At 46.4% G+C, this 15,463-nt stretch overlaps 1 protein-coding gene across 1 annotated transcript in view; it reads right to left on the reverse strand.

Moving 5' to 3' along the window:
- Positions 1-11,228: 11,228 nt before the first annotated feature.
- The window catches only part of LOC100563550 (cytochrome P450 2C39-like), a 28,084-nt gene continuing 23,849 nt past the window's right edge, over positions 11,229-15,463 (reverse strand). The window contains exon 9 of the mRNA XM_016995687.2: positions 11,229-13,573. Within this exon, the coding sequence (XP_016851176.1) occupies positions 13,368-13,573 (206 nt within the window). The 3' untranslated portion in view covers positions 11,229-13,367. The remainder of the gene's footprint in view (positions 13,574-15,463) is intronic.

Here is a 15,463-nt window from a genome sequence, read left to right on the forward strand (position 1 = left end):
CAATCCTGGCGCTTCTGCGATTCGCCTCCCTAGCGCCTCTATCTTGATTATAATAATCCCGGCGAGAAAATGGGGAGATTTCTGCTCAAGGCTTGTTTGGCTGACTTCTTGTGGGCAAACATCTTGCAGGTGCAAGGGCTCCAAATCTGGCTGAAACGGTGGGAAATCCAAGTTTTCCTCTTCATCTGCCACAATAGTACTAGGAACGGGACTACATGGCCCATGAGTCATCACACTATCCCCCTCCTCAAGGCCCCTCTCCAAAATGGGTCCTCTTCCCGAGGTGCGGGGAAGGGTAGGCCTGATGGAAGCGGCGGACTAAATCAGGGGCATGGACTGTGGAAGCGTCTTCCCAAGAGCGTTCTTCGGGGCCAAAACCCACCCAGTCAATGAGATACTGAAGGCGGCGGCGGTGGAAGCGAGAATCCAAAATGTCCTGAACCTCGAATTCCTCCTCCCCATCCACCAAAACAGGAGTGGGGGCCGGCCGGTCTGCATCGGGGCGGACACCATCCGCCGGAAGGAGCAGGGAGCGATGAAACACTGGATGGATGCGCATAGAGCGCGGAAGTTGGAGTTTGAAAGTCACAGGGTTAAGTTGCGCCACCACTGGGTAGGGGCCAATGAAATGGGCATCTAACTTCCGGCAGGGACGGTGGGAGGGCAAAAAGTGAGTGGACAGCAGAACCCGATCTCCTATCTTGATTTCGGGGCCCGGCTGGCGATGACTGTCAGCGTGGCGTTTATAGTCCTCCTTGGCTTGGTCCAGTTGTTGGTGCAAGAGGTGTTGCACCGCTGTAAGTTCTTGTAACCAGTCCTCCGCTGCAGGGACTTCGGAGGTTTCAATGACAGGAGGAAAGAAACGTGGGTGGAAGCTGTAGTTTGCAAAGAACGGGGTTTCCTTGGTTGAAGCCTGGACACCATTGTTGTAAGCAAACTCCGATAGCGGTAACAGGGAAGCCCAATTGTCCTGCTGGTAGTTTACATAACAGCGAAGGTATTGTTCCAAAGTGGCATTGGTGCGCTCAGTTTGCCCATCTGTTTGGGGATGGTGAGCTGAAGATAAATGAGAGTCTATGCTCAATAGTTTTTGTAGTGCCTTCCAGAAACGAGAGGTGAATTGAGATCCACGGTCCGTGACTAAACTCTTGGGCAATCCATGTAGTCTGAAAACATGCTGAAGAAAATAATCTGCAGTCTCCTTGGCCGTGGGGAGGCCATCGCAGGGAATGAAATGAGCCAACTTGGTGAAAAGGTCCACCACCACTAGGATCGTGGTGAATCCAAGGGAAGGTGGTAGGTCAGTGATAAAATCTGCGGAAATTATCTCCCATGGGCGAGAAGGAGTGGGGAGAGGATGTAATAGCCCCGAAGGCTTCTCCCTCCGTGTCTTGGAGCGCTGGCATATAGGACAGGTATTGACATATTTCTCCACATCCATGCGGATCTTGGGCCACCAGAAATCTCGTAGAATCAAGTGCATGGTTTTAAAGAGTCCAAAATGCCCTGCTGGCTTGCTGTCATGACACAGACGAAGTGCCTTTTCTCTGCCGGGGCCTGGAGGGATGTAAACATGATTCCGGTAACACAATAGCCCATCCTTAAGTGAGAAAGGGAAACGTAGTCCTTGGCGAATCTGTTCTTGAGCCCAGGCATCTGCCTGCTGGCTGGCTCTAATTTCTTGAGCGCAAAGGGGTTCTGGGTTGGAAGGAGTTGGTTCAATTGGGGTGGATTTGGTGTTTCCCACTGTGAGCGTGGCAAAGTTTTTGGGTTGCAGCAATCGAGATTCTGAGGTCTCTCTGCGTCCTGCAGCATACTCTGGTTTCCGTGATAGAGCATCTGCTTGCTTGGTCTGAGCCGGGGTCACATAATGGATCTGGAAGTCAAAACGTTCATAGAACAAAGCCCAGTGCTGCTGCCTTTGATTTAACTTTCATGCGGTCCTTAGGTGCTCTAAATTTCGATGATCAGTATGAACCTCAATGGGACATTCCAACCAATGTCTCCAATTTTCAAAGGCTGCCTTTATGGCCAAGAGTTCTTTCTCCCAAATAGTGTAATTCCTCTCTGGGGCTGTTAGTTGGCGGGAGTAATAGGCGCAAGGATGAAGATGCTCTCCCACTGGTTGCATGAGTATAGCCCCAATTGCCACATCAGAGGCGTCAGCCTGCACAACAAAAGGAGTTTTAGGATCAGGGTGCTGTAGAATTGGCTGGGTCGTGAATAACTTCTTTAATTGTTGGAACCCTTTCTCTGCTTGCTCCGTCCAGCGGAAAGGCTGTTTTCCACGGATGCAGCTGGTGATTGGGTCAGACCAGCGGGCAAAGTCTGGGATGAATTTGCGGTAGTAGTTCGCGAACCCCAAGAAACGTTGCACTTCCTTCTTGTTGGTTGGCGCCCGCCATTCCAATACTGCTGAAACCTTTGCCGGGTCCATGGAGAGCCCTTGTGGCGAGACGCGGTACCCCAGGAAGTCTACTTCTTGCAGATCAAAGGCGCATTTTTCTAACTTGGCATATAGTCCATGATCCCGCAATCGTTGTAACACCATTCTAACGTGTTTCTCGTGCTCCGATTGTGATCTATAAAACACCAAAAAATCGTCCAAGTATATGATCAAGAACCGATCTAGATAATCCTGAAAGATATCGTTGACAAAATGCTGGAATGTTGCGGGAGCTCCGGATAATTCGTAATTCATGACCAGGGACTCGAATAATCCGAATTTGGTCTGGAAGGCGGTTTTCCACTCGTCCCCCTCCCTGATGCGAACTAGATTGTAAGCCCCCCGGAGATCCAGCTTGGTGTAAACCTTGGCCCCTCGAAGCCGGTCTAAGAGGTCCAAGATCAAAGGCAGGGGGTAGCGGTTCCGCTTCGTGATATTATTCAATGCTCTATAGTCCACAACCAAGCGTAGGTCCCCTGACTTCTTTTTCACAAACATCACCGGGGAAGCAGCTGGGGATTGAGAGGGTCTGATAAATCCCTTGCGAAGATTTGACTCTATGAACTCCCTGAGAGCTTCTTGCTCTGGTTCAGTCAGGGAGTAGAGGTGCCCTCGCGGGATCGGGGCCCCCTCCACCAAGTCAATGGCACAGTCGTAGGGTCTATGTGGGGGTAGTTTCTCAGCTTCCTTTTCATTAAAAACGTCCCAGAAGTCTGAATATTTCTTGGGCAAGGTGATGATGGGCTCAGCGTCTGTGGCATGGCAGACCTTGGCTACTAGACAATGGTTTTGGCAATACTTTGAAGCAAACTGTAGTTCTCTGTTGGTCCAGGAGATGCTTGGGTCGTGGAGTGTCAGCCATGGAATTCCCAAAATCACAGGGAAGTGGGGCACCTCGGTAACGAAGAAGGAAATCTCTTCCATGTGTTCCCTTATCCACATTCTGGTGGGTTCAGACCATTGGCTTACTGGACCCGTCTTTAGGGGACGACCATCTATAGCCTGCACCACTCGGGCATTCTTGAAATCATGATATTGTAATCCCAGAGAGTCAGCATACTCTCTATCGATGAAATTGTTTGTTGCTCCTGAGTCTATCATGGCATGGATCATGACGGGTCCCTTTTTCGCTGACCACAACGTGACCACTAGGAGAAATAGGACCCCCGTCTGCGGCTCTTGAGTGGGGTTTTTGACCGGGTTGGCGAGCCTCTCTACGCCCGGTCGCTGGCTTCCCCCGCCGGCTTGGCCCCAGCCGCCTCGGCCGTCTCCGGCTCCACGGAGGACGCTGCTGCCAGGCGGGCGGCGGGCTTTCTTTTGGCTGGGCATTCTCTGGCGAGGTGGCCCCCATTCCCGCAGTACCAACACAAATTCAAACGTTGGCGGCGGGCCTTTTCGGCAACATCCAGTCTGGGGCGCACATTGCCCAACTGCATCGGTTCTTCCTCGCTTCCCATGGGGTTTGGGGCTGGTGGTGGGGATTTCCATACTGGTCGTGGCTGAATACTGGTAGAAGCGGGGGGTCTCACCCCGGCTCTTCCACTCTGACCTTGGAGCCACTGTTTTTTGTTGGCAAGCAGGACTTTGGCTCGTAGACAATGATTAATGAGTCTCTCAAGAGTCTCTGGAGGATCCACCTTAGAAATTTCTTCCTGCATCTCGAAGTTAAGGCCCTCACGAAACTGCCCTCTGAGGGCGATATCGTTCCAACCGGTGTTCTGAGCCAGCACCTGGAACTCGGCTATGTACCGGGACAACGGCCTGTCCCCTTGAAGGAGTGGCCGGAGTTTATGGCCGGCCGCCTCCTCGTTGTCCTCGATCCCCCAGGTCTTCCTAAGGTGGTTCAAGAAACTTTGCGCGGAGCTTAGGTGCGTGGAACCCGCATCAAACAGCGCCGTCGCCCAATTGGCCGCAGGCCCATCTAGGAGACTGTAAATCCACGCCACTTTGACATCCTCGTGGGGAAATTCAGCTTGACGGGCTTCTATGTACGCCTGGCACTGGCGACGGAAAACATGAACCTTGGAGGCTTCTCCAGTAAACTTGGTTGGAAGCGCTAGGGCAGGGAGGCGCGCTCCGCGTTCCTTCAAGCCCAGAATCTCACCCTCCTGTGTTCGGAGAGTATCTCGGATCCTGTCGAATTCTTCCTTGGAAATGGTGTAGCTGAGTGGTTGGGCTTCCGCCCCGGTTCCTGTAGACATTCTGGTCTTAGGTTAATTGGTGCTTAGGGTGGCGGAGTCAAACTGTCAGGACCCAGGCTGCAGAACACCAATAACCATGCGCAGAGACCAGAATCTATCTAATATCTTTATTAAGGAAATATACAAAGTCAATAAAAACAAGTGTAGAATATAGTTCAGAAGTAGACCTTTCAGGAAAGGTCAAATATAGTCCAGGAAAATAATGTCCAATATGTGATATTAAAGTCCAAAGTTATAATCCAATAACCGAAACACACACTTTGCTTGGCAAAGTTTGGGGAAATGACAGGGTCCTTTAGTCCAATGGAGCTTGACAAACAAGGCTGGAAGCAAACTAGATTCTTGGCAAACAAGGCTTGATACGTGGCAACAAGAGGCAAGAAGCAAGAGCAAGGTCCGTGGCAAGGTCCGTGGAAACAAGGAAGCTTGATGCTAGAACAAGGTCCATGAAACAAGGCTTGGAACTTGATCCTGGAGGCAAGGGACTGGAGTAGCGTAGTCCACACACGATCTCACTCCACAAGGTGACGAATTGACTCCGCAAGGATTTCTTTGCGGGTAAACACCTATATAGGATCTTGTTTTCCTCTTCATCTGCCACAATAGTACTAGGAACGGGACTACATGGCCCATGAGTCATCACACGTAGGGCCGAACAGGGAATAGGGTTACAGCCTGTGCTGGATGGGGTCGCACTCCCCCTGAAGACACAGGTTCGCAGTCTGGGGGTTCTCCTGGACTCATCGCTGAGTCTGGAGCCCCAGGTCTCGGCGGTGGCCAGGTGAGCCTTCGCACAACCAAGACTTGTGCGTCAGCTGCGCCCGTTCCTTGGGAGGTCTGACTTGGCCACGGTGGTCCACGCTCTGGTTACAGCTCGTTTGGACTACTGCAACGCTCTCTACGTGGGGTTGCCTTTGAAGACGGCCCGGAAGCTCCAACTAGTACAACGGGCGGCAGCCAGATTAATAACTGGGGCAGCTTACAGGGAGCATACCACCCCCTTGTTAAGCCAGCTCCACTGGCTGCCGATATGCTACCGAGCCCAATTCAAAGTGCTGGTCTTGACCTATAAAGCCCTAAACGGTTCTGGCCCAATCTACTTGTCCGAACGTATCTCCTCCTATGAGCCAGGAAGATCCCTAAGGTCATCTGGTGAGGCCCTGCTCTCGGTCCCGCCTGCCTCACAGGCATGGCTGGTGGGGACGAGGGACAGGGCACAGTACCGAGACGGCTTTGGTCGCCTTGGTGGATGACCTCCGCAGGGAGCTGGACAGGGGGAGTGTGACCCTGCTGGTTCTCCTGGATATCTCAGCGGCTTTCGATACCATCGACCATGGTATCCTTCTGGGGAGGCTCTCCGGGATGGGGCTCGGGGGCACGGTTCTGCTGTGGCTCCAGTCCTTCCTGGAGGGTCGTTCCCAGATGGTGAAGCTGGGGGACACCTGCTCAGACCCCTGGCCATTGACCTGTGGGGTTCCGCAGGGGTCTATTTTATCCCCCATGCTATTTAACATCTACATGAAACCGCTGGGAGAGGTCATCCGGAGTTTTGGAGGGCGTTGCCATCTCTACGCAGATGACACGCAAATCCACTATTCCTTTCCACCTGACTCCAAGGAAGCCCCTCGGATGCTGAACCAGTGCCTGGCCGCTGTGGCGGACTGGATGAGGAGGAACAAGCTGAGGATCAATCCTGACAAGACAGAGGCCCTCCTGGTCAATCGTGCGTCGGATCGGGGTATTGGGTGGCAACCTGTGCTGGACGGGGTTGCACTCCCCCTGAAATCACAGGTCCGCAGTTTGGGGGTCCTCCTGGATTCAGCGTTGACGCTTGAGGCTCAGGTGTCGGCGGTGGCCGGGAGGGCCTTCGCACAACTCAAACTTGTGCGCCAACTGCGACCATACCTCGTGAAGTCTGATTTGACCACGGTGGTCCATGCCCTAGTTACCTCCAGACTGGACTACTGTAATGCACTCTACGTGGGGCTTCCCTTGAAGACGGCCCGGAAATTACAACTGGTCCAACGCTCGGCAGCCAGATTAATAATGGGGGCAAATTACAGGGAGAGATCCACTCCCTTGTTTAAGGAGCTCCACTGGCTGCCGTTCATCTTCCGGTCCCAATTCAAGGTGCAGACCATCATCTATAAAGCCCTGAACGGTTTGGGACCCACCTACCTCCGTGATCGTATCTCCTTCCATAAACCTGCCCGTTCCTTGCGATCATCCGGAGAGGCCCTGTTATCACCATTGCCTATATCCCAGGCTCGCCTTGTAAGTACAAGGGAGAGGGCCTTCTCTGCTGTGGCCCCCCGATTGTGGAACTCACTTCCCACTGAAATAAGGCAAGCTCCCACTCTGTTAGCTTTTAGGAGAGAATTAAAAACATGGCTCTTCCATTGTGCTTTCGGTGAGTAATGTCTGTCATATATCTCCGTATTACTCCCCTCCGAACTTCTATCCTCCAGATTACCCCTTCCAAATGTCCCTGCCCATAGTGGAGTACTTCTCTGTCCCTCTCACTCCGGGTTTTATCTTTGTGTTCAAGTGGCCTGCCCTTGATTTATAGTTTTTTTGTTTTTGTTTTTTTCTTGATTTCTTGATGTTCTGTTTATTATTATTTATTGTATTTTAAATGGTGTTATGATATGTTGTTCTTATATTTTATTATGTTGTATTGCTCTGGGCATGGCCCCATGTTAGCCGCCCCGAGTCCCCATTGGGGAGATGGTGGCGGGGTATAAATAAAGTTTTATTATTATTATTATTATTATTCTCGGTGGTGGCTCCCCGACTGTGGAACACCCTCCCCAGAGAAATACGGCACGCCCCAACCCTTCTGAGTTTTAGAAAAGCCCTGAAAACATGGCTATGTGCCCAGGCTTTCAAAGATTAAAAAAAAAAAGACGACCCCGGACTGATTTACGGCTACAGCATGAGGATTTTGGAGGAATGGATTTTAATCATATGTCTTATATTTTTATATTGTTTTAATTGTTTTATTGGATTTGCATTGCTGTTTTAATTATGTGCAAGCATTGAATTGTTGCCAATTTGTACGCCGCCCTGAGTCCCTTCGGGTGAGAAGGGTGGGATATAAATGTTGTAAATAAATAAATAATAAATAAATAAATGTAATACCAATAATAATAGAGAAAAATAATAAATGTACCATATATTCTCGAATATAAGCTGACCCAAATATAAGCCAACCAGGACCCTCACCCAAGTATAAGCCGAGGGGGGCTTTTTCAGTCTTAAAAAAGGGCTGAAAAACTAGGCTTATACTCGAGTATATACAGTAATCAACTTTGTATTTTATGATATAATGGGTCCATGGTGGCCATAGGGGTTTGGTTCCAGCATTGCTGTAGATAGCAAAATCCAATGGATGCTCAAGTCACATTATTTGCAATGGCATAGCAAAATGGTGTCTCTTATATAAAATGAGAAAATCAAGGTTTCCTTTCCTGATCTTGCCAGGAGTAGAGAAACCGTATTCTAGTCTAAACAAAATGTGTATGAATCTTCAATCAATATGGATGAATCCAATAAAACCATTTAGAATACATTAAAACACAGTTAAAAGAAACTAAACTGCATGAATGTCGATTTACACCTTGGAAGCACCATGTAGGATGCAGCCTTTGTTTACATCCATTGTCTCCACCCTTCAGTGTATTTTGGACATCAGCTACAGCGTTCGTGAGTATTGGCCAAGCTGACCAGGCCTTCTGGGAATTGGAGTCCCAAACATCTGGAGGATGAAAGATTGGGCACCAGTGGTTACATGGACATCCAAAAGACTTTTATGGCAGCCCCAAATGAAAGATTCCAGATGAGCAAAGAAATCCCCTAGACCATCTTCCTGAGACCTCTGAAGATGCCATTGGCCACCAATGCAGGCAAAATATCATGAGAGAATGCTACTGGAGCATGGCCATATAGTCTGAAAAACTCACAGCAACCCAGCAATTTTAGCTATGAAAGCCTTTGACAACACAACAACGATATAATTTGTACCCTGTTTATTTCTCAGGATGGAGACTGTATCTAGCTAAAGAAAGCTATATAATTAAATGTCAAAATTAGAGGTTTCCGAGGTGGCATCTTTCATAAACCAGTCAGGTCATCATAACCTAGATGAGGAAGAATGAAGAGGAGCTCAATCCAAACAAGTCATCAATATTGATGAGGGGTTGTTTTATCTCATTAGGAAGAAGATACTGAGTCAAAGCGTCGCTAAAACAGGTTTGACCTTATCACACCTTCTCTGAGGAAATAGGTTATAGCATCTCAGTGCCCTTCCCTGTGGATCATTTCTCGTCAGCCAGCATTCATATTGCTATTAAAATAGATAGCATTGATGTAATCTCAGTGTCTTTCAAATGCTTTATTGCTTTGTATTTGCAGAATGTTGTTGGTTTTCATTAGATTGGTTGTTGTTATGTGTCTTCAAGTCAGCTCAGATTTACAGTGGTCGTTTTCCAATTCAGCCCCACTGAAGAGTCATAGTTTGTCAAGGAGGGAACGGATATGTGTTACAATAAAAGGTGTAAATCCAATTCATTTAATCACCTTCTGATAGCTCTAGCTAAACTTCTAAAGGCCTTGGATTTTAATGGTTAAAATAGTTATTTTCCTAATTTTTAATACAGCTGAACATTGGGATTATATTGGTCCAGTGACCAAAGCAGAGGATTATAGTGAATCTGGGAAAAAGGAGACATTTTTTAGCATGGTATGCAAAAACCAAAGCAAAAACTTTTGATATTTAGAGAGTTGACATTTTCTTGCCAGCAGGATTTTGGCACAAGCTTGTAGCAAATACGGACATGAAATGACGAATGTGATTAGAGTATTGAAGAGAACAGAAAGAAGAAAATGGTCACCATAGACCAGGCTGGCCATTGAAACAGCTGGCTAGAGCTTCTGGGAGTTGGAGACCTAAACACCCAGAGAGCTGCAGGTTGTGCAGGCCTGCCATAGACTCTTTAGAGTACTTCCTCTTGACTTGTGTGTTTCTTGCAATGGACAGGTTTGTGTTTCTGAAGGAGGGTAAAAGTGCAATCCCACAGTCTGATAGGTTACCATAATCAGTGTAAATGCTTCTCAGCCCCTGCAATAATAATAATAATAATAATAATAATAATAATAATAATAATAATAATAATAATAATAATTCATCATTCACTGCACCCCTCGCAGTGATGTTGACCGGCTCTATCTGCCTAGAAGATCAGGGGGCAGAGGACTCTTACAAGTAAAACAAGCAGTCAAAGAAGAAGAACATGCCCTGGCAGAATATGTAAAGCAAAGTGAAGAACCTGCTTTGATTGAAGTCAAAAATCAGAAACTCCTCAAAACACAACAGACAAAAATCCAGTACAAGAAAACTGCACTACAAACTAGAGCTGACAGCTGGCACAACAAAACACTGCATGGAAAGTTCCTTGACAAAATTGAAGGAAAAGCTGATAAGGAGAAGACCTGGCTCTGGCTCACGAATGGGACCCTGAAGAAGGAGACAGAAGGCCTGATCCTTGCAGCCCAGGAGCAAGCCATCAGGACAAAGGCAATTAAGGCCAAGATCGAAAAATCAGCTGATGACCCAAAATGCAGACTGTGCAAGGAAGCTGACGAAACCATTGATCATATCCTCAGCTGCTGTAAGAAAATTGCACAGACAGACTACAAACAGAGACACAACTGTGTGGCCCAAATGATCCATTGGAACTTATGCCTCAAGTACCACCTGCCAGCAGCAAAGAACTGGTGGGATCACAAATCAGCAAAGGTTGTGGAAAATGAACACGCAAAGATACTGTGGGACTTCCGAATCCAGACTGACAAAGTTCTGGAACACAACACACCAGACATCACAGTTGTGGAAAAGAAGGTTTGGATCATTGATGTCGCCATCCCAGGTGACAGTCGCATTGATGAAAAACAACAGGAAAAACTCAGCTGCTATCAGGACCTCAAGATCGAACTTCAAAGACTCTGGCAGAAACCAGTGCAGGTGGTCCCGGTGGTGATGGGCACACTGGGTGCCGTGCCAAAAGATCTCAGCTGGCATTTGGAAACAATAGACATTGACAAAATTACGATCTGCCAACTGCAAAAGGCCACCCTACTGGGATCTGCACGCATCATCCGAAAATACATCACACAGTCCTAGACACTTGGGAAGTGTTCGACTTGTGGTTTTGTGAAACGAAATCCAGCATATCTATCTTGTTTGCTGTGTTATACAACGTTGTTGTGTCAATAATAATAATAATAATAATAATAATAATAATAATAATAATAATAATAGGGTTGGAAGAGACACCTTTAGGCCATTTAGTCCAACCCCTTTCTGCCTTTGTGCACCAAAAGCACTAGCAAAGCACCTCTTTATAATTGTTAATTAAATAATAATTAAAATACCGTTATAAACAAGCAAAGCTTTGGAAGGTGTGTACCAGATGAGGGAGGAGGCGGGAAAGGCGTGTGCCTTTCCCTCCTCCCTTGCCCTGTGCACGCCATCCTTGGCAGCTGTGGTGGTAGTGGGAAAGGTGCCCGTGGGAAGAGGGAGGTGAATCTGAGGATAAGTTGGAATCTGCGGAGGAGATTTTGCAAGTACCCACATTTCAGGAGAGGCAAAAGGAAACAGAGCAGAGACGTCATTCAGCTAGAATAGTTGCCATAAATGCAGCTGAGTAATTGGGAACTGCCCTAGCAGCTGTGGGGGGACTCAGGACTATAAAGCAGAAGCAGGTGCAGCCAGCTCTTGCTGGTAACAATCTGACTCTAATGCCTAAGCCTTCGCTCCCCTTGTGCCTGCTTCGAGTCTGCATCTGGGAAACTGCTCCTAAGGATTTATTGCTGTTTCTTTGTCTGAAGTAAGACTGCTATTTGATTTGGAAATTTAACAGAGACTAAGAACTGTGTTTGCCCTAAGACTTCCTTGCTTTCTTTTGCATTATTCCACTGAGTGTGCTATTCTTTATGTTTTGCTGAAGTAAAGCAGTTTTCATTTACTTACCACAGTGTTTTAAGGCTATTCTTAAAAACCAAAACAAGACAGAAGGAGGGAAAGTCACATGTCTTTCCCTCCTTCTACTTCGCACTGCAAGAGCATTCCTCGGTGGTGGAGGAGGGAGCCGCTGCTGCACGGGCTGGATAAATGGCTTTTATGGGCTGCATGTGGCCCACAGGCCATAGTTTGGGGACACATGCTCTAAAAGATGAGGAGTTTAAAATTAGCTAATATTTTCTTGATGGTTCATTGCTGTTGGTGACCTGACTGTCTGGTATTATCCTCCAGAGAACTGGACTCTACAATTCTGGGTAGAACTGTAAAGATACCATATTATTATTATTATTATTATTATTATTATTATTATTATTATTATTAAACTTTATTTGTACCCCGCTAGCATCTCCCGAAGGACTCGATGCGGCTTACAAAGGCCAAGGCCTCAACACACAATATAACAATACAAACAGAGGCAAATTAAAAAAAATTAAAACAGTATAAACCACAAGCAATAACAATACGCTAAACACAATAGAACTGGGCCGGGCCACGATTAAAAGTGCTGATGTGACAGGTGATATATAAGGCTTATAGGGCAAGTGCAAAGTGCGATATGCGATCTTAATTCTAATAAAGTGCTTATGGGACTTGGTATTGGAGATTTCCATATGAGTATCTTTACAATTATAACCAGAAAAAGTCCGCTGTACTGAGAAACCATAAGTTTTATATGAAAACAATCTGGGAACATGACTGAAGAAATCAGTTAAAAACAGATCTATAGCTCAGTCACTTGCTGAAGTGTAGAAGCCAGGGATTATTTCTCAAGGGTCATAAAAATAAAAAGGTGCTTTTGTGTAAAGAGGAAACTGCTGCAAAGTGGAAGATTATCAAACTTTTTCTAAATTCTTTATGTGGAAAATTTGTCCAAAGAACAAAATCTGGCTACAGAAAGAGTCTGCAGAGCCTCAAGTGGCGCAGCAGGTGAAACCGTTAAGCTGCTGAACTTGCTGACCGAAAGGTCAGTGGTTTGAATTGGGGGAGCATGATGAGCTCCCGCTGTTAGCCCCAGCTTCTGCCAACTGAGCAGTTCAAAAACATGTAAATCTGAGCAGATGAATAGGTACTGCTCTGGTGGAAAGGTAACGCCGGCTCTTTGGCTTAGAAATGGAGATGAGCACCAACCCCCAGAGTCAGACATGACTAGACTTAATGTCACGGGGAAACCTTTCCCCTTTTAAAGAGTCTGCTCACTTCGTCCTCTGTGCGATTCTACAGGATACTGAAACCTTCTATGTTAACTTATTAAAGTAATGGAAAAAGCAAGATGCTATTTTTGTTGATGTTGCAGAATAGGATTTTGGGCCAAAGAAAATACCGTGTAGTCCTGGTAGAGTATCAGCTCAAAGGTTGAAAACTGCAATAAGAATCACACAGTTCCTGGAAGAATCAGGCAGTAGACTTTGTGCTGAGTTTTGCAGGATGAATGAAATATAAAAATTGGTATCTGTATTAAATATTAATACAGCAAGAATTCTTTAAACAGAGGAATTGGTGAAAAAAGCAAAACAGATTGAAATAAAATTGCTTTATGACTGCATTTTTGGTTTTGTGCATGAAGAAGATGTTTGGGAACATTATATAAAGTTAGAGATGAACTGTTAAAATTACAGCAAATCAGCATAAGCCATTGTAGTTATTTTTGTATGGTTAATGATGAACCAGAGCGAGGAACAGCACACACTTTATAAGGGTGGGGTGGTGTTGTCAGTCCTACTGTAGGCTGTTCGTTGAGTTTTTTGACTCCTGGAGGCAGCTGGAAACGGAAGGCCCTCAGCAGGTTGACCAAGAAGATGAAGAACTCCATCCTTGCCAGATGCTCCCCCAAACACACCCGGGCCCCTGCAAGGGAAACAAAGGCAGAAAGTAAGTATCTAATCTATCCCATTCAGCAAATAAGGATGGATTTGAAAAATAGACTATGGATTGGTAGGTTATGGTCCATTCCACTCTCTCAAAGTAAAAGAACTTTCTGGCTAAAATTGCTGCTCGGGAATGGAATACATGGTGAACCCTCCACTACAAGACAACTCAAAACAGAGGTTGGAAGGGCATCTTTCACAATTTCCTTCATTAATATTTATTTTCCTTGGTAAACACTTTTCCTAAAATTGTTAGGAAAAATCAAACCAAAGAACGAACAACAGAAGATTCCACTCCAGGCATGACGCAGGCAGGGAATGGTTTGTTGTATGACAAAATGGATCGATTATGAGTAATAGTGAGAAATGGACCACAAGAAGGTATGAAACATTTCCTGTACTGTCTTAAACAGAACTTTTATTTGCTTTTTCTCTTTTAATTGTATTTTTTTCTATTCAAGTGTAGTTTTAAAAGTGTTTTTAGATCCACATGGTCACAGAACAGTGAGGGATACCATATCATTTCAGTTTATTTATTTCGTGTCAAAAGCATTGCATAACAAATACATTCAGAACCACTGGCAATTATCTTCGAGAGTTCTTGGAGAACGGGAGAAGTCCCAGCAGATTGGAGGAGGGCGAATGTGGTCCCTATCTTCAAGAAGGGAAAAAAGAACGACCCAAACAATTACCGTCCGGTCAGCCTCACATCAATACCAGGCAAAATTCTGGAAAAGATCATTAAGGAAGTGGTCTGCGAACACTTAGAAACAAATGCGGTCATTGCTAATAGTCAACACGGATTTACCAAAAACAAGTCATGCCAGACTAATCTGATCTCTTTTTTCGATAGAGTTACGAGTTGGGTCGATACAGGGAATGCTGTGGATGTAGCCTACCTGGATTTCAGTAAGGCCTTCGACAAAGTCCCCCACGACCTTCTGGCAAACAAACTAGTAAAATGTGGGCTAGACAAAACTACGGTTAGGTGGATCTGTAATTGGCTAAGCGAACGAACCCAAAGGGTGCTCACCAATGCGTCGTCTTCATCATGGAAAGAAGTGACAAGTGGAGTGCCGCAGGGCTCCGTCCTGGGCCCGGTTCTGTTCAACATCTTTATTAACGACTTAGACGAAGGGTTAGAAGGCACGATCATCAAGTTTGCAGACGACACAAAACTGGGAGGGATAGCTAACACTCCAGAAGACAGGAGCAGAATTCAAAACGATCTTGACAGACTAGAGAGATGGGCCAAAACTAACAAAATGAAGTTCAACAGGGACAAATGCAAGATACTTCACTTCGGCAGAAAAAATGGAAATCAAAGATACAGAATGGGGGACGCCTGGCTTGACAGCAGTGTGTGCAAAAAAGACCTTGGAGTCCTCGTGGACAACAAGTTAAACATGAGCCAACAATGTGATGCGGCTGCTAAAAAAGCCAATGGGATTCTGGCCTGCATCAATAGGGGAATAGCGTCTAGATCCAGGGAAGTTATGCTCCCCCTCTATTCTATTCTGCCTTGGTCAGACCACACCTGGAATACTGTGTCCAATTTTGGGCACCACAGTTGAAGGGAGATGTTGACAAGCTGGAAAGCGTCCAGAGGAGGGCGACTAAAATGATTAAGGGTCTGGAGAACAAGCCCTATGAGGAGCGGCTTAAAGAGCTTGGCATGTTTAGCCTGCAGAAGAGAAGGCTGAGAGGAGACATGATAGCCATGTACAAATATGTGAGGGGAAGTCATAGGGAGGAGGGAGCAAGCTTGTTTTCTGCTGCCCTGCAGACTAGGACACGGAACAATGGCTTCAAACTACAGGAAAGGAGATTCCGCCTGAACATCAGGAAGAACTTCCTCACTGTGAGAGCT

Source organism: Anolis carolinensis, chromosome 3, assembly GCF_035594765.1.
Source record: "Anolis carolinensis isolate JA03-04 chromosome 3, rAnoCar3.1.pri, whole genome shotgun sequence".
In the NCBI taxonomy this organism is placed as follows: Eukaryota; Metazoa; Chordata; class Lepidosauria; order Squamata; family Dactyloidae; genus Anolis; species Anolis carolinensis.